This window comes from Falco punctatus, assembly GCF_963210335.1.
Source record: "Falco punctatus genome assembly, chromosome: 4".
Taxonomy (NCBI): Eukaryota; Metazoa; Chordata; class Aves; order Falconiformes; family Falconidae; genus Falco; species Falco punctatus.
The window spans coordinates 87,030,264-87,056,973 of record NC_137583.1 but is presented as its reverse complement, the minus strand read 5'-3'; the positions used below and the strand labels follow the sequence as shown (position 1 = coordinate 87,056,973).

The 26,710-nt window shown below is 39.2% G+C and overlaps 1 protein-coding gene across 1 annotated transcript in view; it reads right to left on the bottom strand.

The window, feature by feature from the left end:
• The window catches only part of CNTNAP2 (contactin associated protein 2), a 1,227,711-nt gene that overhangs the window by 432,476 nt on the left and 768,525 nt on the right, over positions 1 to 26,710 (bottom strand). Inside the window, exon 11 of the mRNA XM_080386067.1 lies at positions 23,763 to 23,934. Coding sequence (XP_080242193.1) covers positions 23,763 to 23,934 — 172 coding nt within the window. The remainder of the gene's footprint in view (positions 1 to 23,762; positions 23,935 to 26,710) is intronic.

The following is a 26,710-nucleotide window of genomic DNA, read 5'->3' as shown; positions in this document are numbered from 1 at the left end:
ACAGCAAAACTAATTTGCTTAAAGGGAGTTATCTCTTCAGTTAACAGTCTGAAATTGAACAGTGTTACATTGTTGTTATGGCTTTATTCCTTTATTTTAAGAGTAGTAATTCATACTAAGGATCACTGGAAGATAACTTCTATAAATTATGGCAATACTGTTTGAATGTTTTGTGACATTAATGCCAACAAATGTCCAATAAAATCACGGCTAAACCCACTGGGCAAAGAGGTCTGCTGGATTTCAGGAATGTCTTCCCCTTACTAAGCCTCTGCTTTCCAACAGATAGATATAACACAGCCATGGAGACCACAGCCTTCCCCCCGCCCCCGCCCTGTGGGACTCCACAACACAGACAGGAGCAAACAAAGTGGTGATGGAGGCTGTTGCCTTTACAGAAGAACAAGCCATAAAGACCTCCAGCTGTCAAGCAAAAGCTGCACTTCTGCCAGCCCTGCTTGCAGCACAGGTTGGAGATCAACCTGCCAGTTAATGGAGGCTGGGAGTGCTAACTGGATATTTTCATCAGGAGCTACACAAAGGGCTGGCATGGTCTTGGACTGCACAGGGCTGTAGCCAGCTGAAAGGGCCCCTCCAGAACACTTCACTGCTTCCTTCCTGAAGCAGACGGAGTCTCTGTGTGCCTTGCTCTGCTCCAGCATTTTGCTGGGAAGTGGCTTAGGCAGTCAGTGTTAAGGCATCTGTAGAAAAGGAGAGGTGATCTGAGAGCAAAGGAGGAGGTGGTTGTGAGAGGGCGAACAGTCCAGAGCAGGACTGCATCCCACAAAGCCCTTACCAGATCACAGGACTGGCTGGGAATACAATGGGAATATTCCTTGTTAGGAATATGTATAGAAAAAAATACAGTCAGACAATCATCAGTTTTGGGTAAATGTTTCCACGTTGGAAACCATGCTATGGAGGATCCCTGCAAGCAGACAGACAAAAGCCCTCAAGCAGAGAGAACAAAAATTTCACAAGTAGTTGTGCTGACAACTTGCATCAACTAACCTCTAAAGGATGTGCTTTGCTTCAAATGACTGCATTTAGAAAGAAAATTTTAAGAAGCTTATCACAATTACTTATGCTTAACCTATGCTACTTTAGATCCAATTTGCCTTCAAATATCAGGATTTAGTTCACAGGGAATTAAAAAAAAATTAATTATACCTGCATACTAAGAGAGGAAATGGGCAATATGATGAAATCCTGAGCTCAGCAAGGTTAACAAGGGCAGAATTCCACTGATCATATCTGATATCTCAACTTCCTTGTCTTTACATTTTAGTTGAGACAAACCAACCTATTAATTCTCAGTTATTCCTCTGTTCTTAGTTTATTGCATATAAATTTTGCTGTTACTGCAAAAGGCTGCTTGCTAGGCTTCCATCCTATTCTCTTAAATACTTCATGTCACTGATAACATCAGAATTGTTGCACTCAGTTGAATACCAATACAGATTAAATTGAAAGGTACTGTCGTTTTCATAAGACTTGACTTTCTTCCCTAGAGAACTATAAGTAAGGAAGCACGCTATCACTTCATTAAAAAAAAATACAAATGTAGTTAACCTATGCATTTAATAGTTTTCACTGCTCTGAGCTTATGTAAAGTGCAGGTGATCATCAGTGATTTAACTCGTATGGACAAATCCCATTGTTCATTTTTTTCCTTCTGTCACAGCAGAGTGCTGTGGATATTAAAATTGTCATTATCTACCCACAGGCAATTTCAAAATACCCACAGGCATCTTGCTTCAATGCAGCTTGAGGTTTTGGAAAAGTAGTGCCATATAAAGCTGAAAAACCTATAATATGTATATAGAAAAAAATATCTGTCAGTTTGAGACATTTCAGCCTGTAAGACATATGCTGGAGGTCGAAAGTTGCCACTGGTAGAACAGCCTTAATGTTCCTACGGATTCTACACAAGAACTCTCTAACAGAAACGCATTGCTTAAGGCAGTCCTATATAAGACAGCTGTTTGAAAGATAAATTGATCCCTGGGCTAAAACTGATAGTTTTTCCTAAGTACAAGTGATTATAGCATAATTTCATGAGCTGCTAGCAGAGACTTCACAGTCCCAACCAGTAATATAAGTAGACACTGTGACTTAAGACCTGTTTTCCAAACGAGGAAGAAAAGTATGGCACATCTAAATGAGAAGCAAGGGTGGCAATATTTTCCAGGATAAGTGGCAAGGGAGAGTCTGCACCTTGTATCACAGGTCACTCCCGAGGAATGCAGAAAAATGGTGCTGGGAAGTCTCAGGATGCTTGCAAAATTGGTGGGAGAGAAGACAGGCTGTGTTATGTATTACCTGCACTAATAGGAAATTAAAGGCATCAATTAAAAAATAAACAAACTATTCCTAACAAAGTTTGGAAGATATATTGAGGTAAATGAAATCTTAATGATATTGAATATCTGACACCAGATCTGAAGGGTAAAACTAAACTGTAATACACAAAAATGTGAATTATTGAATTCCCATTATTCTTCACTATTTACACAGAAACAGAATCATTCATGCTGCAACAATAACATTTTTTTTTCTATTGATTAATAGCTTCAGTGATGTGAAGTAGCAATTATATAGTGATCTTCAATAATTTTTACAACTGGGTAAATTTTATCTGAGAACATCAAAAGAAGTAGCTGAGAAGATTGTTGAACTGTTAATTTTAAAGAAGTACTAAGACAGCAGTGGAGATAGCGAAGTCTGAAAAAAATCTAGTATTACGTCAATATTTGAAAATTATGATGTCAAAATGATGAGATGGTGTCAGAAACCAGAGGCAGCTTAGTTAGATATAAATCGTATCAAAAGGACAGGAACCATGATAGGAAGTTCAAGTAGTGTATAACAAAAATGATAACACTCCAATCAATATAGCTCACGGAAGACCAAAACCCAGCAATCCTGATACAACTACTGTAGAATCATAAATCTAGTTAACAGGAGCGATGGTGTCATCGTAATACAGGGCCAAGTGCTCAGCTTAGTTAAACAAGACATAAAAGAGGGGTCGGGGGGGTCGGGTGGGGTAGGGAATCACTACTCAAATGCTTCTGTGAGAGACCTAGATACATCTGTTACCTATGCAATATCCTGCTGATCATTGTTCAAAAAATTCCTAATCCATGGTACTGCTTTATTACCAAAGACAAACTTTATGTTTGGGGATATAACACAAATAGCTCTTTAACAAAACAAATACGTAAACTAACAAGTGATTAAAGAGCTCATGGAATGGGGAAGGGATTTTTGTTTTCTCTTGTAGTTTGATATAAACTGATGTAACAGCAGCTGTTCAAAATCAAAATGTACACAGTTCCTTCAAGAGTTATCTACCCAGACAAAAGTGTTGTTGATAAACTTACATGACTACATGTTTCTAACAGCTGGGGAAAGGTGCTATTAAAATTTACCCAGATTTCTTGGTAAAATGATCTGTTTGGAACAATTTACATTCTAATACACTTCAATGAAAGTTCTTTGAATAAAATCTTTAGTTATAAGGACAGTAATGTGGAATCCAGCAGTGGAGAACGCTACACTTCTCCAGATAAAAATTAAACTTGAAAATTGATGTTTCATAGAAGAGAGGGAATCTGAGTCCCATGTGGATATACAGAAAACTGCAAAAAGAAGACAATGTGCTTAATCATACAGGATTAGCAAGACCTTTACTTAAAGTCCTGAGCCTAGTTCTGCCTGTGACACTCAAAATCTTGTCATGAGCTGAAAGAACACATCTTACAAGTGGAGGTAAGAATCTGTCAGTCCAGTTCATGTTTAACAGTATAATTCAAATTGCCTAATTAATACAGAAAATTTCCATGAATAAGAAAGTTTAATTTGTTACCCAAACCTATCTAGTGCCTATCCTTCCTCCTGATAATTATGTTTACCTTCCCTCTGTCTGTCTGGGTTGTGAGGCTGACATTGCAGTTTTCCTTCAGAAGAAAAGGGGTAGAAGGTGAGAAGAGGGAGCTACGATAAGGTCTTTGTTGGGGGGAGTTTGCTGTTTATGGTGGCAGGGCTCCATCAGCAGCATTGGGGCCCCTTGAGGATGCTTTTATACATTTTCATCCGCAGTCTTTTTCCTCATTTCCCAAGCTAAAGGTTGAAAGTTGCACAACTGCCACCCATACCTGAAGGTCACCCAAAGGGCTACTTCTTGTTACATGGGGACTTCAGGGGTCTGTCAGCCCTTCACTGTCCATGTGATTCACTGAGCTGAAGCCCGCCCAAGTCGAGCACCAGTCAGGTGGCCACTGGCAACTATTAACCAAGCTACAACCAGCTCAGGCCAAGGCAAACCCACAAGTCCTGAGACCCTGTACTGTCAGGTCAACACAAAGCCTGTGACCATTCACTATTAATGGCAAAAAACATATGTCTGGGCTACAAGTTTATGGCTTTTTTTAAAAACATGGACAAATTAGAAAAGTTTAGAAATAACCAGATGAGCCTGGGAAATTACACCTGTTTGCCACAGTCTATAGAACCTCCACTTACTTAAGTTTATTCACAGAAGTTTCTGGTATGCATGATGAAGAAATTTCTCAGTAGCACTTTTTTTTTGCTTTAGGTACAAAAGTGCTAATGATATGTGAAAGCTCCAAGTTGAAGCTAGACAAATTCAGGCTTGAAATAAGATACTTACTTTTAACTGTGAAGAAAATTAACCACTAGGGAACTATTATCTGAAGATATAGGAGGCTTTCTATGTCTTGAAATAATTATGTGAAGATTGTCTTTAAAAAATAGAAAAGACAAGGAAAACAGGAGTTTTCATTGATGAAGTATTCACATGGTAAAACTTTTTATCTTCTGTGATGCAAGGTGCTTCAGCTAAGTGATCTTAATGGATTGTTCTGACCATAATCTACAGCAATCTTTTCTGTTTGGTTCCCATAGAGTGAGTTAATTTGCCTATAAATCTAAGGAGATATGTTTTGGAAAATTTAGCAAAAGCAAAGTCCTCAATTATTAGTATCCCTGCTCAGGTTTACAAAGGTCCAGACTTAAAACCTTAGGAACAAAGACAGAAAGGTCTATAGCAGAGCATGTACATCCTAATGCACTCCTGGGTATCAAAGTACTTGCTGTTAGTGAATCAGACAGTCACAGTTCTCACAACTTGCAAGATAAATGAAAAAGTAATTGTCCTATGTGTAAAAGTACCGTGCACTAAAAAGTACTGATGGCAGGTAGGTTACTTTTCACCTTATTAAATTTTTTTGGTTTATTCAAAGATTGCATGAAGATATCTGTGCATACTGCTATGACAGACTCCCATCACAATTTTTTCGATAATAGTATCATCAATACACTCTAGCAGACAGCATTTTGTGTGACTTTATGAATTATACCACTATAATTCAAGGAAATTAAGAGTAAAAGGCCTAAATAATCAGAGTATGAGAGGAAAATAATGACCCAGAGGATAAGTGGACTGCATAATCAGTATCTGTCAAAATAAGTTTTTTGTGTCTTCTTAACACCAAGATAGAAGTAAGCTATGAAGATGAACATAAGCTCAAGCTGACACTAATATTTGAGCTCCTGTTGCATAATGTGATAAAGTACCTGGGACCTTAAAAAAAAATAGATGTATAGCCTAAATGTAATGGTTTCTGTATTTCTATTAACATTTCCTTTAAATTTAGTATTTGTGAAATGCCTTTGTAAGAATCATGGTAAGTATGTATCATGTAAAAGTTCTGACATATCAGTATTCTGTTATTTTCAGTTCTGCCAATCATTCTGGAGGCAAAAACATGGTATCATTTTATAAAGTTCATTTCATAGTATTTCTGGCCTTTCTGTCTGCTCTTTGATTAAAAGTCATTCCTTTTAAAACCTTACTGACACAGGCATACCATTTGTCTAAAATCTATTTACCATAGAATAAAAGAATTTAGAATTTATTCCCACAGGAGCTGAAAATGAATACTCTATGACCTCTGTTCATATAGTGAAACCAGCAGTTAGAAGCACATTCAACACAACAGAGAAAATGATTTGTAGCCCCTGCCAGCAATCATCTACTCTCAAGAAAGACAGAAGTTGATCTATATGGGTCTTTCCAGAAAAAAAAGGTAAGTTTCTTATCATCAAATACCAAGATTAGAGGTCCTAAGGGCTTTCTTCTTTGATATAGACCTCACAATTTGTCCATGTGGTCTGTCCAGTTAAAACTATAACAGGAACAACATGGACTTACATAGGCCATTTTAGACACGCACCAAATTACAATGTGTTCTATATAAAGCATCTTTCTCCCTGTTTTATAGCTTAAGAGTGGAGTAGAGGGCCAGGACCACGATTTAGCTTCCCTCCCCTCTACCCCTTTAAAGAAACAGCTATTGATCATACAGGCTTCACTGATGCAGAAAGCCCTTTTGCAGAAAGCCCTTTCTCTTTGCCATGTGAAACCCTCTACCCTCTGCCTCAAGGATTTTGCTTGTGCTTAAACTGTTCAAACAGCTATGGCTTATATGTCTGTCCAGTTTAAAAATCTAGTTTCCTATTTTTGAAGTCAATTTACTGTTCATCCTGACCTGAGATTTCTATAGCTGCAATCCACTGTCACTTTCTAGAGCAAAGACGGTAAACGCCACCATACCAGTAGCATTACTGCCTAGACAAGACAAAGCACCTTTTAAGCTTCTCAAACCCTGGGGTAAGCATTGCTTACTGGTTCCAATCCAGCTTGTTATGCCTGCAAACACTTAACTTTAAAAAGTTCTACACATTCCTCAACTCCTTCATTACCAACTCTCTTTTTCTCTCTTTTACTTTCTTTCTTTCATATTTTAGGATAATAAATCACTTATTTCAACAGAGACACAGACTTTTTAAAAAGTATTTCACATTACAGTGATTGGTAACTGTATTTTCTTTTACTGCTTGTACTTCGGTAGAATAAAATAAATGAACCCATATGTATACATCAGTTAGGTTTAAATAATACATGAAGGTGACTGGTAGTATTAAAAAAAGGAGAAAGCACATTATTCAAGGACAAAATTCTGTGTGTTCAAATGTATTTCTAACATCAAACAGTAGCATTATACACTTATATCAAATCAGGAACTTTACTTCTTTCAAAACGTAATTATACTGTTCAAAGACAACTCCTGTGTACTTTTATGAGGCAGTACAATGCAACTACACTTTGCAGAGCACATTTCATACAAACTGCATTATGAAATGCACCACTGAGATAAATAATAGTTACACAGTCAAATAACAAACAATAGCAGAGAGAGAAAAACATTGTCATGAGAAACGGAGAAGAATATATTCTGTAAAATTTGAAAAGAGGATAGAGTCAATAAGACAGATATAAAGGCATTTCTAGGAGGTAAGAACAGTAAAAAAAAGGCTTTCAGAACAACTAAAGTAAGACTGCATAAATAATATACACGAGGTTGGTACTGTGTAAGCAGATGTAGGAGACTGAGTTACAAAGAGAAATAGTCATAATTTATTTTCTGCCATTTTCTGAATAATTGTCTTAAGGCCAGTGAAGCATTAATCACTTGGAACATGCTGAAAACCACCAATGCAATACTAAATATGAAAAATTAGGATGGCAAGTCCATGCTGTCGATACTAAACGCACAAAACAAATGTGTCAGAAAAGGTTGTTTGATCAAACATTGGAGTAGTTAGCTTTTGATATTATGACTGATCTTGAGTGAAAACAAGAAGCCCCCAGAGGAAAGTGAGTATGTTTAAAGACTTGTTGCTGTTCTCAGAGGTCTTGAATCAAACAACTGGATATTAATAAAATACCAAAAATTATACTTGATAGTCCCTTGAGCGATGCTTCAGATGAGTAAATTTCATACAAAGGGCACAATACCATGGAACAGAGATATCATCATAGTATTAGCACAAAATATAATTTAAAAAGGTAACTAGACCTTCAGAGAGGGTGAAGGAGAAAGGAGCATCAGTACGTTCTACGATGAACAGTGTTGAATCTGAGTCTGAGCAAGACGTAATTTTCTTCATGGAGCTAATGATTTTGAGGTCAGCTTGTGTAATAGCACTGAGTCTGTTGCTGGAGTTTAGTGAGCAACTGCAAAGGAACAGTCAGGTAGAACTAAGATGTATAGTACTGTAAAAACTGCAGAAATTGTGGTATTGAAAAGGCAGATCAATCGCTCCAGATACAGAAGAGAAAAAGAACAGATACTGCCTTTCATGCTGAAGTGGAGAGAAACATGTTAGGAGTTGGATTTCTTCTTTCCTGCAGAAATCTCTGTAGCTTGGTATCCTTCCTTTAGTAGAAAATTGGAAAGACTGTTGAAAATAACAGCTACCCTCACTAAAACTGACAGTGAATTTCCAGCTTTGATTTGCAGAAAAGGAAGTTCATAGATAGGGTCCATCAAAGACTGTCCTGTGCATGCGTACACACTGACAAGCACCATCAGCTGTAAAATGTCTAGACAACTTTTGAACCTCGTAAGGTTTAGGAATTTGATCTGAAAGGTATTCAGCTTTTAATAGAAATACAGGAGGATGGGTCAGTAACATCATTACACAGGAAGCAAACATCTTAAGTGAAAAATTAGCCTTTCAAAACTGTGAGGCTGAGTAAAATGAGAATCACATTGGAGGACTTTCCTTAGAGTTATCTATCAAGTTTCATATCACTTATGAGTCAATCTCTTTATTTAGTACTAATTTCATTAACTACCTGAAAATGAACAAAGAGAAGAAAATTTTGCATAGTGTTTCAAAATGCAAGTAATTCTTCCCTTTAAATGATAACTCCCCACATAATACAATGGGAGCTATTTAATGATTTGAACTCTGAAACCCAAAAGACATTATATTTCATATAATGCACCAGTTCTGCTCAAAAAAACCCTCCAAAACATTTCCCCTGCAATCACAGTATAGCAAGCAGTAGTTAATCTATCGATCACAGTTAAGTCAATATTTCTGAATAGCATTTCACAATGTTGCCTTAGAAATGACTGCTATGTAAATCTATATGAGAATAAGGATGGACTGATATAAATCAATCAAAAAAATCCTTCTACCAACTTGTTTGAATCGCTCTTTGAACAATGATCTACAACAGCTCCTAACATTGATTATAAGAAATCCATACAGTGTCATACAGATTGATCACAACAATCACAATGTTGTGACATGAAAAATTATAAGGACCAATGAAAACTGTTGTATTCTTTCCCCTAGATTTAATCAATTCTGATTGATAGACCAACTATTAGGTGCCAAAAAAACCCCTGAAGTCATAATAACTGCTGCCCTCTAACAAGTCTGTCTTAACAATGAAATGTATCACAATGACAGAAAAATAGAGATGTTATTGGCTAAATGCGTGGCAACAGATAAATGCAACAAATGTACATGCAACAATTATCTTTTCAAGACAAAAGTATCAGATTTTTTTTCAAGGCACAAAAGATATCTCTATAGGTCTGAAGTCTACGATACCTTAGAGAAAATGTCTCCTTTTGTTATGTCATGTCAGTTCAGCTTAAATTCTTGACCTAAGGGCCCTTGCAGGCAATTGCAAAGGCTTTCAAATCCTAGGCACAATTACAAACACGCAATGTTTTTCACGTCTAAGCACTGACTTACACTATGGATTTGAAATCTCTTCTTCCCCACCCCACCCCAGCAGAAAAAAAGTTGTATTTAATTGACACCGGAACACTGAGTTTCTTATTCACCAGCACTGTTTCTAAAAAGGAATGAATGAATGACTGAATTTTCTGCTGAAAGAAACCCCAAAACTGCTGCCAATGTAAGATGCACAGGCATCATATATATGCTTTTCCTAGGAATCAGACCGTTATCGTGATAGGCTGTCTTTCTCCCTTGTCCTAAACCTAAAAACCAACAGTCCACATAGGCTTCCTTGGTTTTCCTTCTGCTTTGGCTAGTTTACACTGACACAATTTATTGAATAGATAAGCCAAATGTGGCAAACATGGGTGTGCGGGTAGTGTAGGGTACCAACTTCAGCAAAGCCCAACTCACAGCCTGTGGGCAGAAGCTGGTCTGTAAGATACTTCTGCATGTTTTCTACATTTTCCTGAGAGGACAATTTATTAGGCAGCTAACAAAGGACAACTACATAGGCAATTAATAGAGCCTGAAGAGACAGACATTTCTGTCTGGATACGTAAAGTACTCTGAGACAGAACTGGAACCTATTCCTCCCACCACAATGGAGAGGGAAAGAGGGAGCTGAGGAGCCTTGCATGCTATGCTGCTGCTTCTGCTGAAAAATTGATTACCCAGTTGGCTGTCAACACAGGCATGGCTGAAGGCCACGCTTGGACCCCCAGGGAAACAAAAAAGCACATGGGGGGAACTTCAGAGGTGCTAAACAATCACACCAGCTCTGGCTTCACTGAGAATCTTCTAATAAAGACCCTTGTTTAGAGCTTTCACTATGTACATTACTTAATATAGTTTTATTTATGATGACATTTAAAAAAATGTCTGAATTAGTCTCTCATAATAATATAATGGGCCATTTTGCTGGTTCTTCAAAATCCAGCTGGCTTAATTTTCGAGGTCTAATTCAACAGTACAAACCATAATCCTAATAAGCATGTTTTCACCATTTTTTCATTACTGTGATGTTTTATAAGTGTCTTCCACAGAACTTAATCTTCTTCACCAAAATTATGAATTTTATTAAGCAGGAAATGGAAGAAATAAGTGCCGGTGAAAATTCTGTTGCAAACATACAAGTATAGGATTGATGTAAAACCTCTGGTTTTTTGGGGGGAAGGGCGGGGGGGGTGGGGGGCGTGTGTGCAGAAATAATTACAACTACGGTGCCTTTTTTGTGATAGATATACTTCACAGCCTGAAAAGTTTTAGAAACAGTAAATTTCAAATGCATTTATTCTACCATTATAAATAAGGAATTGTTTCACTAAGAATTCCTCTGAATTAACAGGGCTAGTAAAAATATTTTTTTAAATATTTTCTTTTGGATCACTCAGGTAAGACCTCTCCTTATGTGTACTTAATAATTTTTTGTATTATAACAGGAAAAATAGAACACATTTTCTGCACAGATTTTTTTCCTTCTTCTGAAAACCAATCCTATTCGTATCTGCTAATCTAGATCTCTATTCAATATTCATTTCCTTTCAGTACTCTCCTCTTTAAAAACAGCTAATATAATCTAATCTATTGGTGGCATTTACAGGGAATAAATGAAGATCTGTTTACCAAAAACTACAGGATCGTATTAGTTCATTTAAACTATTCTTCCAGGAAGATATCAAGGATTAAGCAAGTGGCATCTGACATACATTCCTCCAAGGAATTTTATTCTTTCCAATTTCTCAGAAGAAATCTGATTAGGTTTTAACTCAATTTCTCATCAAGAATTGCCACCTGCCTTTAATTTGATGCACAACAGAAATCTGCAGACTCACAAATACTGAAGTGCAGAATCATAATCACAAACTTTTTGTGCAATAGCTTCAAATCTATTTAACAGAATGTAGAAAGGAAGGTTGACTGTACTAGAAAACAAGTTTGGAACTGGAAAGGCAGAGTTCAAATCCTTGTTCAACCTTAAAGTTTATGCGTCACCTTTGTCAACCACCATGTGATCCCAAAACTGTTTATAAGTTATACAGAAAAACACCGTCTGGCTGCTTCCCCACCTAAAGTTTCTATAGGAAGCAATGGAAAAACCAAGCCTCTCTTCACTTAGCCTGCTGTCAAACCCTTCTGTGTCCACCAGCTAATCATATCGTGTGCCTAAGTATGGTGTTAATAGATGCATTCTGTTGTTGGGGAAAATACACAAGCACCATTGGAAGCGGGGACTATACATTAAGTTCTCCCTTCATTAATACAGATGTGTATGTTCTCATTGGAGGTATTTCTAGGCCATACGTTTCTGAACTAAATCTTTTCAATACCTCTCTCAGTATTTTGGCTGTGGTTAGTCCTGCTCTTTGATGCTTATGTTTACTTATTTATGCTACACACAATTCAAGATCCTCACTCATGACTGTGCATCCCATTCCCACAGGCAGAGCCACAAAAGTTAGCGAGCATTAGTACATGTAAATCCTGTACAGAATCTAGGCCTTAGTCTTTCTCTAGCTGCATTTTCTTTAAAGGAAGCTGTTGTGATAAACAACAGAAATACTGGGATCCTCAGAAATGTTAATATTGCTGGCTACAGAAAAGTGTAAAACAGGTAAGGTGAATCTGTTCTGATCAATATGCTAGTAGTAGAAATAGATTTGATCGTATTTGTTTCATTATTAGGCAGTACTCTTATTCTGCAAAAGAGCAGTAAAATCAGATTCTGGGAGAAATATGAGATTGAACATGAATAATACCTTCCTCAATGGATAGGCAGTAATTTTTTTAAAGAGTCTAATCATTAGCAAAGACTTACTACTAGCAGAAATTCAGACACAATAACATAAGCACTTCTTTTTGAGAAAAGGAAGCTGAGAGATACAGAGACAATATTAAGTCTAAAGCATGTAACTAGGTATTATTAGCAGTATTACTATTGATTTCCAGTGATTTCATAGTTAATCACATTTTTTCCAAGCTTTAAAGAGCAACCTATAACTATTACAAGACTACTTCTACCCTATTAGACTTATAACTCAATTTCTTTAGACTCTCACCCATATGAATATTCTGTGTGAGTTTAATATACTAGTTTTAAAGTTCTAATGACTCCTGAAAAAGAAAGGAAGAATGTAAATCCAGCAGGAACTCTACAGCAAACCAATTTCTGCTAAAAGTCAAATCCCATCCACAAATAGCTAACAGTCCTTATTTGTAGCAGTGTTATGTACAAGACAAACTACTTATTATGGAGAATTTATTGCTTGCCTGTACGACCAAGAGATGGACCTAACATTTTACTAAGACAGGATTTTGGTCAAAATCATTACTATAGCAAGCTATTGCCAGATTATGAAATGGGCTTTCTGTGGTTTTAACAACACCTCTTTGTAACAGATCCAGTGGAAATTCTAGTAATCCATCAGGATTGGCTGTCCTCCAGTTTTAGATGCATATACTTCTAATTAACTGGTTGAATTTACTCACAGCTTGATACCTGATTACAAATTCAGAGCTGCAGTCTTAAAACTGGTCATAATCATAGTTGTACTGCACACCAAGAAATGTCTACAACTGTTTTTCTTCTAGTTTCTGAAAAATATTTAAAGCATATGTGATAACTACTTGCTATAACATTACATCATCTCTACCAAGTATTATTAGCATGACTATTAATTATAGCATATAATCAAATAAAAAGGGATACAGAGACAGTTTATTTGTTTGGATTCTGATTATCCATTTTCTTTTAAGAGGGGTGAAAACAGCAGAATGAATAATATTAATATTAGAGATACTCATATTTAATAAACATAAATGCAAGTGAGAGGATGATGCAATTTTAGTCTTATTTGAAGGCTAAAAGTGATAGTAGCGACATGAAAAGTTCTTGAAACAACGTTATGATTTTTTGCACTGGTTAAAATTTCAGTAAACTTTAAAATTGATATGACAAACCATTTTTTTTTATTTTTGGGAATCATCCTATAGTGATCACTTCATTAAGAATAGCACTGTTCATTCAGGAGAAAGTATTTTAATCACATAAAATTTTAATTTTATTTTAATCACATAAAAATAAGCAATCTGCATACATACTATCTTTTTCAGTTATGAACTGATGAAAAGCACTAAGTGAAGAACAACTTGAGACAGTCATCAAAGCCCTTTGGCTTCAAAACTCAGCTGAGTAACCAGAGAGTTATTGTTTCAACAGCGTTATTACAGGATCTAGTCTTGTGAGAGTATAAATTTCATGTCTAAGACCAAGCTTTGTAGATATCTGCTAAGTGCTCACATCTTCCCAACAGGAGGGTAAGTATAAAACAATAACAAAGCAAGAATGTAATATAAGCTGCACATTCAAGCAAGTCCCCTGAGTAAACTAATACATCTAATTAAAAACAAGCAATGAATTTCCACATAAAGCTTTTGGTCATGACATTCATAAACTATAAATTACTCCATTTGACTAACCTGTTCCTATATCAGTGATGTGGCAGCAGACAGCAAAAAAGCTGAGATTCTGCCAAAACAGCTTGTAACATCTAAATAAGATTTTAAAAGTTTGCCACTTGACAAATTTTCTTCCAATTATTGCCCTACTAATCTTGTCAGATTAGTAAATGTAGATAGATGTGTGCCTCTAAAGCATCAATCCCTCCTCTAGAATGCACTGAACATGAAAATCCATAATGTGGAGCTTCCAGCATGTTCCTGAGCAACACACTGACTCACAGCCATGCTGGCTAAAGCAGGTCATGAGATTTGACAATGCAAGGGTGGAAAAATAAAGTTTTCCCAGCCATATCTAAGGGTCACTCACACAGGAGTTGTTAGGAATAAAGAAGAGTAAGAGGGTTTGATCGTCAGTCAATCTCATATGCCTCTGAATCAACTGCACAGTCTCCCACGTCAGCTCAGGGATTACAGTTACCTGTGATGAGCACGGAATGGGAATGTGCGATCATGCACTTCTTCCAGGCATGATAATTCATCCGGGGAAGAACTGTTCAGCTCTTGACTATACTGCTGACGTTATTCAGACACAAAGGAAAGGAACTACATTGTTTGGGATTTTTATATTAATAAAAGAATCCATGAAAAACAATCTTCTAGCAGACATTTGGTAATTACTTTGCACAACTGATGCAATATGTGCAGAAAGCTGCCAGACTACTTCTATTTGGCAAAAGAATCTCAACATCCTGATGCAAGTTCAATGGGTTAAGACAGGCCCCTTGGAACGTGTCCAAGCATGGATCTGATAGATCAGCAGGCAGAGGAAGGCTAGAGATGTGTTCCCTTTCCAGGAGTGCCCTCTGTGCAGAGGGCTTTTAGGAAAAAGTCTAAGTATCAAGGATTCTAAATTACATGGAATTTAGAAGCTGAAATCTATGTTTAGAGTTAAAATTGAAAACGAATAGGTACCCCATGCATTTTAAGGCCAAGCTTTCCTTTTTGCAAAGTACACCGCAAGGCAAATTCATGCACAAATAGAACATCCAGACATACACTGTGGCTGTTCTAATGGTGATCCCATGCGGTGGGGGATCACAGAATGGGAATGCAATCCTGTAAACTGAAGACCACCATTCCAAAAGGATATTAAGGTGTGTGAATGCATCCCAAGAAGGGCAACAGAGCTGGGAAAGGGGCTGGACAGCATGGCCTCTCAGGCATGTTTGAGGACCCTAGGTTTGTCTAGTTTGGAGAGAAGGCAGCTGTGGGGTGACCTCGGTGATCTCTACAGCTGCCTGAAGAAGGGACATGGAGAAGGAGGTGCTGAGCTGTTCCCCCTGGTACGCAGTGCCAGGATGCCTGGGAATGGCTCAAAGCTGTGTCTGTCAAGAGAGGACTGGATTTGACGTTAGAAAGAAATTTTTACAAAGAGGGTGGTCAAACCCTGGACCAGTCTTCCTGGCCAGATGGACATTACCCCATCCCTTTCAGTGATTAAGAAGCATTTGGATAATGCCCTTAAGACCATACTTTCCATCGAGTCAGCCCTGAAGTCATCAGGCAGTTCAATGAGATGGCTGTAGTAGGTACCTTCCAACACTAGTATACTCCCATTCCATTCCATTTCTTACTCTCACCATGAGTTGAATAAGACTGTTATTAGCCTGAAAAGCCAGGGATTGCTTGGCTCCATAAACACTTTTAAGGGCACAAATCTGAAAGGTTACAAGTAGAAACAGGATTTTATTCTTCTGATTCTGATATAGAGCCAATGCTCACAAGCACTGAGACAACGCACGTGTGTAGCCAGGAGCAGGCTGGTGCATCCCTCAGTTCAGCTGGAAAACCCGTCCCTTGCAGCCTGGCATGGGAAAGGCACAGAGCCACAGAGAGGAGCAGCAGGGACACAGGCCAAGCAGTGCCTGCTTGCTGAAGAGTGAGAGCTTCATGAATGAGCCCCAGGACTGACCATGCACAAAAGAGGAAAAAGGTGGTGATCTGAGGTGCCATGAGGTATTTTAAAAAGTATGGCCCATATCGATGAAAAGCACACTTTTTTCATTTGCATATGAGCTCTGCCGCTGTTGTTCTTGGCCAGGGATGCATGGAAAGCGCTCTCGTGCCTGCCCTGAGCTTGCCTTGCACATGGGAGAGCTGGAAAGTGGCAGCTCCTGATGGGGCAGCGAGCCTGGAGCCCGGCCAGGCGGAGGCTGTTTGGCACCAGGCAGAAGCCCAGGGGAAAGGGAGCCGAGGGCAGAGCAGAGCTGGCTCCTGCCAAGGCTTGCGATGGGCAAGAGAGCCAGAGCGCCAGGGCACGGGGGTGCCTCGGGGGTGCGAGGGCAGCGGGCAAGAACCTGGCCGAAAGGGCCCCGAGGAGCCCTGGCCGGGGGCTGTGCTCAGTGCTACCGAGGAAAAGCAGCAACCCGCGGGGGCCACGCTGGGGGCCCCCTGGCAGCCTCAAAAGCTTCCTCCCCCCGGATGGGGGCACGAGGCCACCTTCGTGGGGCACCAGCAGCAGGCACCTGGCCAGAATGGCCCAAAGGAGCCCTGGCCAGGGGCCCTGCGCGGTGCTGCAGAGGCAGGCAAAAAAACCCCGGGCAGGGACACTTGCTCGCCCACCGCGGGGGAAAAAAAGCCTTCCTCCCCCCAGCTGCAGGGCACGAGAGGCCACCTTCGTGGGGCACCAGCAGCAGGCGGTGACCTGGCCCAAGGGACCGCAGGAGCCCTGGCAAGTGGTCGAGCTCAGTGCTGCAGAGGAAGGCAAAAAACCCCCAGGGGCCAGTGCCAATGTGCCCCGGGGGAAAATTCCTTCCTGACCCCAGGCAGCGCTGGCGATCAGCTGTTCCCTGAGCACGTGAGCGAGACCGGCCTCCTCGTCCCACGGGCTGGGCACGCCTCCCGGGAGATGCCCCAGCCCTCTTCTCCCTCAGCCCGGAGCCACCTCAGGGGCTCCCAAGAGTGACCAAACACCCCTGGCCTGATGGACCTGGGGGGACAAGAATCCTTCCTGTGCCTGGCAGGGCACCAGTGGCTGCTCCAAAGCTCTGGGACCCCTGGCAATATCTCTGCATCCCATAACTCACGGCCACTGCCCCTGGCTTCATGAGGAACAAGGATGGTGAGCTCTGCAGCGCTCCTCAAGAAGGCATTCCCTTGGTGTTGCCAGGTCTGTCCAGCTGAGAAGGATTTCCAGACCTCAGATGAGCTTTGAATGTGGCCCTGCTAGCAGCCTCATCCAGGCTCCAGCCTTCCTCCCTCAGCCCCCAGGGAATCCCACCGGCCCCTCCAGGCCTTCCTCTCGGGTGTCTTCGGGCCGGTGCCAGGCCAGCTCTGGCCAGGGGACATTCGACGATGCCCCTTTTATACTCCCCCGGGGCACTGTGACTGCTGCGTTGCCAGGTGATGGCATTGTGACACGGGTGACAAAGGGGTGACACAGCCCCCCAGGCGCCACCCCAGCCCCCGCCCAGCCCCCCTGGGAGGAAAGGCTTTGGGCTTTGTGCCCGGGAGGCCCGGGGAGCTGTCCCTGCCCTTGGTGGCCATGCACGGGGCACAGCTGCTGGGCGTCCCTGACACCTCCTCTGCCGCTGGGCTCCCGAGGACAGACCCCGGGCTGTTCCTCCTCTCTTGGGCTGTGGTAGGGACCATCCCTGCAGCCTAGCCAGCACCCCTGTTGGCTGTCAGATTGTCCAGGCTCTGTTTTACATACTACTGCCCCTCAGAAATATACCTAAATGTTTACTATCTTAGCTTTTATGTTAGCAAGAACAAGTACATAATATGAAGAAATAATCCACTTGCTTTAGAAAATTATTTCAGTGGCATACATTTTTCATAATAGAAAGATGGATTAATATTTAATGGTGTTAAAATGAAAGAAGATTTCCGCCCCCCCCCCCCCCCCCCCCTTTTCAGAGTTTATCTAAGATTAAATAGAAGATAACAAATAAGGATTTTGGAGATTTTAAAATGTTTACGCATACAGATATAGGATGATATGTAACCCACAAAGTGACTTTAAAGAGTTTTAGAAGTATGCCCACCACCATCTCAAAAAAATCAGTATGTCAAAAGCATAAAAGTAAAATAGTGTTCAAATCACCTGGATTTGAAACTATCCTAACTTGCTTAGACAGCTACTGATTACACTTTTTAGTTCTTTAACAATCTGGGTCATTAGTCCTACTGTTTCACACAGGGAACTTCACATGTTTTCTGCCTTCTGTCCATTCAGTCCTACTCCATCCCTTGGTGCTGTTTTTTTGTGTGGAAACTTCCATGATCTAATCAGCATCATCTTCATTTTTTGTGTTGCTGTCTTGGGGAGCTCACTTCTAAACTAATGACAGCAGGAATGTCCAGCCAGCTTCTTGTGTATATCAAAGTGATGCATAGACATCTTCAGTCAAGCAACTATTTTTATATCAGTATCTTATCTCTAAAACAACTTATATTTTAGTTCTCATTGGACTCATTCTCTGTTAAGTTTTGCAAATTATCCAAATTTTTCCAGCTGCATGCAAGGGAGAATGTATATGAACACAATGGAAAACCCAATTAATTCAATTTGTTAGTGTGTCTCCTTTTTTCCTGCCTCCTTTTCCCCTATTTTTACAGTGTTTTCCTCTTTATTTTTTTTTATTCTTTTAAAAAGTGAGAGAATAGGCATTTTTTTCATAGTTAAAAAAAAAAAATAAATATGAGAGGGCCAGCAGAGGGAGAGCACACATGTAGGAAGTGGCTTCCAGCCATACGGCCAGGAGCGTCTGCAGGCTGAAGTCATGGTATGGTTTCAGCTCTTCCCCAGTCCTATTTTACTTCCTTTTTGTGAATTTGTCTTGGGAACAACTCAACTGTAAAGCAGGTGTTTTTTCCTTCCAGTCTGGATATTAGTATATCTTATGCTTCTTATGAGTGTACTACAGGATGATGTCTTATTCCTCACTGTCTGCCTCACCACTGAACTGGCAGAGGAAGGGAGAGAACAGAGAGGAAGGCCAGAAGCCTAAAGTTCATGCTAAGAGCCAGAAGTGAAGAATTGTAAGACTACTTGCAATGATGATTTTAAATTCCAAAGAGATTCTGTCTTGCTGCCAGTTACATTATGGCCATTTTCATGCACCGATATGCTTGCTGTGTTTTGTTATTTAAATGATTTATTTCAAATTTTGATTGGCGATCACATAGTCTAGAGCATGTGGCTGTGTGGGATTAAAGCTGAATGCTGGCTGTCATACAGTGTACCACCACAGCAGGTAAGCGATAATCACCCAGAAATGTTCTGCTGCACATATCTGATTACTTACATGAATTCTTTAATGTGAAATTATTATCAAAAATTGGCATCTAATTCATCTCACTGTATTACAAAGGCAATCACACAATTTACACATTCATAAAACACTAGAAGCAGCTAAATTAAAATTCTTGGTACTGCGTTTTTTCCCCCACTTCTGTCATTTCACCTTTTATGATACACAGAGATTTTCGTTAAAATTGGCATATGTTCTGCCTAATCTGCAATGACAGATTGGACACTAGATTTTGGAACAATTTTAGTACCTTCTTATTATGATTTTGTGATTAAAATCCATAATTCTAGCCACAATAACGTCAGACAAGCTTCAGAATTCTCTGACACTGCTGGGATAAATTAGTTGTAATAATTCCTGTTGAATGTCCCATGCTAAAATCCTAAAGTACAACTGTATCATCTGGAGTGTAACAACGTTAGTTTGTTAATGATAAGTTAAAGGAGGTGTAGAGAGACCTGTGCTGTCACAAGCAGTACAGCATGTTGATCACTGTGACAACAATGCAACTTCCATTGCTAATAATATTAAAGTTAATTAAGATACAGAAAAAGGGATTATTATTTTTTCTCAGTAGCATTTTAACTGCCTGTAATTGATATAAACATGGAATCACATGCATTTACACTATTTTGCCACTGGTAAAAAGAGAACGTTCCTTAGCTTTGCTGTTCCCTTTTAATAAGATCTCATCTTGTAGTCTTTGCAGTAGCAAAATGTTCATGTGAGGAGAGGAAGACTGAAAGTAAGAAGACATGGGTTCAACACCTTTGTCTCTCAAGTACAAGTGCAATACTCTAGCATGACCATTCTTCTAATGTCTTAAAAAATACTGGAACCAAAACTCAGAAACCCTTTCCATATGGGACAGTTGTTTATCCTGGCAGAGCCTGGGACTTTGGAAGCAGTTACCTCCAGGCAAGTGCAACATGAGAACTCACCACCCTCAGTATCTTTTGTAATGTTCTCATAGAGAGAACTGTCCTCTCCTTGCTATCCACTCTGGCTAATGATGAAAAATGCCACTATTTACAACTTAACATTTTTTCCTCCCAACCAAATGGCTGAAGTCTGCAGTAAGAATAATTCAATGTGACAGCTTATCTTTTTGCCCAGTGGGGGTCTTCACTGAAGTGTGACTATGAAAGCAATTTCCATGTTGATGATGACCAAAGCCTTTATGAATCAGAGCCAAACAAGATAAAAAAAAAAAAGCAGGAGGATCCCGGTGTCATGGCCACAAGTACCTTCCCATTTCAAAGGAAATGAAATTAAGCTAACATATAACACATATTGGATCCTTTAAAAGAAAGCCACATAAAACTGTTAAATATAGTGGCATATTGTAACAGAAGTGCTTGTAAACTCTTATTTGCAGATGTTAGTAAGACAGCCATGAAAATCCAGTCAGATCAAAAGCTTGGTATTATTACTTCTTAGTCAAAGGATTTGTTTTAAAGTGCAAACTAGAAAGAAATAAACTTGATCACGGGAAAACAACGAACTAGATTACACCTCAATCCTTAATCCTTAAAAAAACCAAAGCCAACTCTAAGAAAATTATTTGGACACTATTCTAATGTCTTATCATTATACAATTGTTACTCTGCTTGCAACACAATCTTCCAGTGCTTAGAAAGCATAGATGTAAGACATATAGGTTTAATTTATATAATGAGGATATCAGAGTCCATGGTGGCAGAAGAGAGAAACAGAGTGAGAATATGTTTATTATCTAAAGAAACATACATACATAAACATATATAAACCACCGTTGTTTATAGTTCTATATCTATGAACTATATCAAATAAATCTAATATAAAATGCATATTAAAGATATAAAGCATAATAATATTTTAATATAGTAATAGGCATTTAATATAATATGGCATATGGAATTATGATGTATGAAATATGTGAATATATATTATCATATGTTATGAAAAGAAATGCCTTATAAAGAGTAACATCTATAAGACATTCGCTTCAAAAGTAAGCCGCCTGACATACAGGAAGCTTTAAATTCTATTTTTTAAAATTGCACTGTAAAGCTCCAATTCTAATTAACTTAGATTGTCAGTTAATTGTAATTACATTGTAATACATTGTGAAAGCCTAATTCTGATTAACTTCACTATGATGATGGAATTATTTCTAATCGACACTGACATAAGTGGGATCAATACAAACTGTCAGATAAGCTTATATTTATCCACTGGGGAAAAAGCAGAGACTTAATTAGATGTATCTTCACATCCTTTCTTCCAAGGCAGTTTACATTTCTGAAAACAAATATTCAAAATAAAACTAAGCAATTCAATGTACCAACTGCGAACCACAGGAAGCCTAATTTCAGTTGTATGTGAGGAGACAGAGCGAACAAACTTCTTCCCTATGACAGCAGCTCTTCACTGCCTCTTTCCACTATGACTTCAGCCCTCTACAGGTCCATGAGAAGCTGCAATCTAAAGGAGCCTGACATGCCAGAACAACTCACTAGTACGCCACAAAGCATCCTCCTTCACACTGACATTATTGATGATGATGATGATTATCATCATCATCATCATTATTACCTTGATTTATTATAATAGTATATTTGTACATATATATTCCTATATGTAAGTATACTGGGTCTGGCTGGGATAAAGTTACTGAGTTAATCTTCACAGCAGCCCGTATGGTGCTGTGCCCCTCAGTGCTGGCTAAAGCGGTGTCGGTAACACACCACTGCTTCAGCTGCTGCTGACCAGGGCTTGCACAGTGTGAAGGCTTTCTCTCCACACCCTCCCCTGCAAAGGCCAGGGGGATGGGGGTGGGCAAGAGGTTAGAAGGGGACACAGCTGGGACAGCTGACCCAAACTGATCATAGGAGTATCCCACACTACACAACATCACACTCAGCAGTAAAAACTCAGGGAATGGAGGAGGAAGGGAGGATGTTTAGGGTTACGGAGTTTCTTTTCCCAAACAGCCATTATATGTGCTGAGGCCCTGTTTCTCAAGAAGCAGCTGGACATCTCCCTGCTGATCTAAGTACTGAACAAATGCTTCTTTTTGCTTTACTTGTGTATGCATGTTTTGCTTCTCTTATTAAATGGACATCTTAATCCACAAATCTTTTCGCCTTCCTTCTATTTTTCTCCCCATCTCCTGGGACAGGGGATTGAGTCAAAGGTAGGGTGGGTGTCCGGCTGCTGGCCGTGATGAACCCACCACAACTTATTTAATGAAATCTGATGTTTACATTTCAGGAAGGGAAAGCATTTTGCAAGACCGTAGCAGTATGCCATATTTCATTTTTTCACACTAGCATTTCTCTCACTGAGATTCCTTTAACTTAAAGTAGGAAATTAAAAGCACATGCATTTCTTTACCATAACAATTCAGATCTTTTCTGACAATATCCAGAGTCACTCAGCCAGTGGAATCTCCTTCCTTGGAGATACTCAGACTTGACTGGTCCTTGGCCCTGAACAACTTGACATAGCTTTGAAGTTGGACCTGCATTGAGCAGTGCTTGGACCACAAGAATCCCTGTGACTGTTTGCTACCTGAATTATTCTAGGGTTCTAGGTTCTTGTAATCTATGCTTCTTTCAAAGCAGAATTAAAAAAAAAAAAGCCATTTTCAGCTTTCCAGCAGACTTGCAATGGATTTAATATGTAGGTAATTCTCATGATGAGCCAAATTGCCTGCATTCAGGAGTTGGGCTACTTGCTCTTTCCTTCTCTCTCCTAGTGTTTTCTTTTTTACTGACAAAGAAGAAACACTTAATCAGCAGCAACTGATATTAACACAGATAAGTGGTTGAAAAGGTAGGGCTTTTCAGCAAAAGCAAAAGCCTACCATAATTCTGAATTACTCAGTTTGGAAAAAAAAAAAAAAAAAAAAAACACCACCATGACTTAAGCATTATTTTAATAAAGTTTGAGCATTTATTACATGCACAGTTGTGCAAACATGTGGACCTATTTCAGTTCTCTGAAGAATTCAGTGAAGCCAGAAGGCACTGAAGCCAGGAAGCAGACCTTCCACTTGCAAAAAGATCTCCATAAGTCATGTAAGAAATAGAGAAAATCTGTGACTTTTTGTAAGAGTTCCCTCTATTCAAAGCAGCTGTACTATTGACCTGTGAGCTGAATTTGACTTACAAGAGCTTTTCACCTTCTCCTCTGCACAATCTACAACTTAAAGGCATCAACACTATCGTCTAAGTATAATTCCCACTGCTAAAAAGGTAGGACTGCCGTGACACAACCACTGACAGTATCAGAACAACCTTTTCTCTATAACTGTATAATTTCAGAATATGCAGGACATAGAGTATCAGAGATGACTCAACAACTTACCTGTCAATAATGGCACACATGTCAATGGTGACATTGGCGAAGCTTCCCAGCTGGCCTTGCTCCACTGCATGCAAATCCACCAGCTGATCATCCACGTGAATAAACTGCATGCATCCTTGAAATGAATGCTGAAACAGCGAGTGATCGGAGTCGTTCATCTGTATAGGAAACCCTGCAGAGCAGCAGAATAAAGCACATTATTAACTTCATATATGATTACTCAAGCCAGTATTTTTTTCATAGGAAAAGACATGTTTTCTAGCTTGCGGAAGAAAAAGGCAAGGTGGGAAGGAAATATTGTACAGTTATTAGATTACATTGCAGTGTTATTGATTTAAGTCATTGGTAACTACTGCAAGAATTTATACAGTACAGCTGATAAGTCTGTCAATAATTTTTGACTACAGGATGGAAATCTGCTACCTTTCTCCTCCCCCAGCCCTCTATTCATGTTTCTCATTACTTCTCTCTTCATACAAACATTAAGGGAATAGAAAAGGGAATAATCTCCTTGGCTATATTTTAGGAATCACATTCCCATTTCTCAGTTTTTTTCTGAGAAAAAATTATTCCATGTATTCCATGAAAGTGAATTTCCAGTTCAGCATTCACTAGAAATAGGCTTCCTGAGCAATGAATATGTGTACTGCAAACCTTCTGTAAACTTAAAACCAGCCCTAAAATCTAATGTCCTGGCCCACTTCTGAGGAATCTGAGGACATTCTGTAGTATTTTTATTTTTGCTCTGAATACATTCATTTCCCTGTCTTTCTGAAGGCAGTTTAAAAGAGATGAGAATGAATTAGTGTCTTGAGTCAGGCTAAAACACAGGGAGACAGAGGATGTTTGCATGTAATTGTTTAACTGAATGCCCTTTAGAAGTGAATGTGTCAATTTACTTGCGAAAAATATCCTCTATAAGACAGCGGAGAGCCTCATTCAGTACTTGTAAATCTTTAACAATGAACTCCCTGGAAAAGCTTCAAGAAAATAATTTAGACAGAATCTGTTTGAGAGCAGGGAGAGGGACGGACTAACAACAGTTTATTGGCAAAGCATGTAAAAAGTCTGAAAAATGCATAATGGTTTTATAGATTTCAGCTAGGAAGATGAGTAACCATGCAGCTCTTGGCTGACAAGGGTAAAAAAATCACACACATTTGTTTTGGTACCTAAAACAGATTATACAGCTCCTATTCCTTCTCCCAATTTCCTACCCAATTTGCCAATCCTCAATGCCTTACTACCTTCTTCACTAGTGGAGACAGGAGAATAACACATTATCAAATTGATATCATTTGAACAGCAGCAGGAAAAAGGAACAAAAGTAATTTTAAATTCTGTTCCTGAATACAGTTTATCTTGTGCCACACAAATAGCTGGATTGGCTAAAAGAGAGGGCAATGACTAAAGGGCAGAAACAAGTAGCTGGGGCTTGAGGGCAGATGCTGCTTAATGTGGCACTTGTTTCTAAAAAAAACCCAGATACACATAAGCCTTCCCCAAAATACAATTAAAAGCCATTTTAACTGAAAGGCTTTGCCAGAACAGTCATATGACCCGTAAGATTTTTAAAACATTTCTAAAAATCTTGCCTATCAGTGAACCTTAGTGCTGGTAGCTCCTAAATTTCCTTGACTCACTTCAGTAAGCACTCACTTCAGAGTTCACCAGTGGCACCACAGAATTAATCAAGCATGTTATAGTAATTAAGCAGTGACCATGCTAAAAGTTAGCTCTGACAGGTATTTGAAGAAACTGGGCAAAAACATGTCCTGAGGTCATATCACCTTTAAAACAAAATTGTGACATTATCACAGGGAGTCATAAACTGCTATGAGAAAGATAAATAACACCCTCACACTAATAAACATCAGATGGAGAAGGAAAACCTCCTAATTACCTAACTAGTGCATAGTAATTTCATCATTCCAACTGCTCCCCACCAAACTTGTGTTAATCCTAGACTGTGGGAACTGTTATTTCGGTAGGCACAGGATTTATATTCTTTTCCCAGCATGTGCAATGGCTAGTGACTTCTCTGAGGAAAAGAGGACAGGTCTTTCAGAAACCTGCCTGCTGTGTTTTTTAACTTGTTCTTTCCAGTGACTGATCAAACTGATTAATCTGAGGCTTCACAGACAACAGTACAGAGAAACAGAAATTGCAAGTTATTTCTCTGTTGTTTGGTGGATGCAAGCACAACATTTACATGTTCCTGTTAGGTGCTTCCTCCAATTACATTTAAATAGCTCACTCTTTCAGTATAATTGTCCTTTTTTCAAACTGTCACTGAAACTACCCTATAACTCTCCTCAGACAGAACCCCAAACTAACACCAAGCATATGGTCATTCAGAACTTGGGTGCATTGGCAGAGCTGTGCAGGAAACCTGTGTATCATCTTCCAGTTCAAAGCACTTCCACAATTCTTTTAAGTATTAAATTCGAGGTTACCAACACTGAGGTAAACTCTTAGTAACACTCATGTAAACCCAGCAAAGCCAAGGATATTATATGGATATATCTGAATATAATGAAAGATTATCCACCATCCTTCAAGCACTAACTGAAAAATAAGATCAAAACCTTGAGCCACAATTCACATCAAAACCAGTATGAACCAAATCAGTACTAAGCCATGTGTGATTAGATTCAGCAATATATTCTAACAATTACTACCAAAATTTGATAGCATTTGAGAACCAACCACAGAGGCATTTCGATATTTGATTCTCAACTTCACTATATCAGAAGTATAATTTCTTGACATACAATATATTAGCACACAGGTAGCCTCTGGGACACATTCTGTACTTTGCTACTGATTGAACGTGCACACAGGAAAGTAGCAGCTATGTGTCTCAGCCTGGGCAGAGAGCCCAGGTCCCTGGGTCTACTGGCTGGGGTAGGATGGAGTCCTGGGCTGGAGGGGGCAGCTGCTCCTAA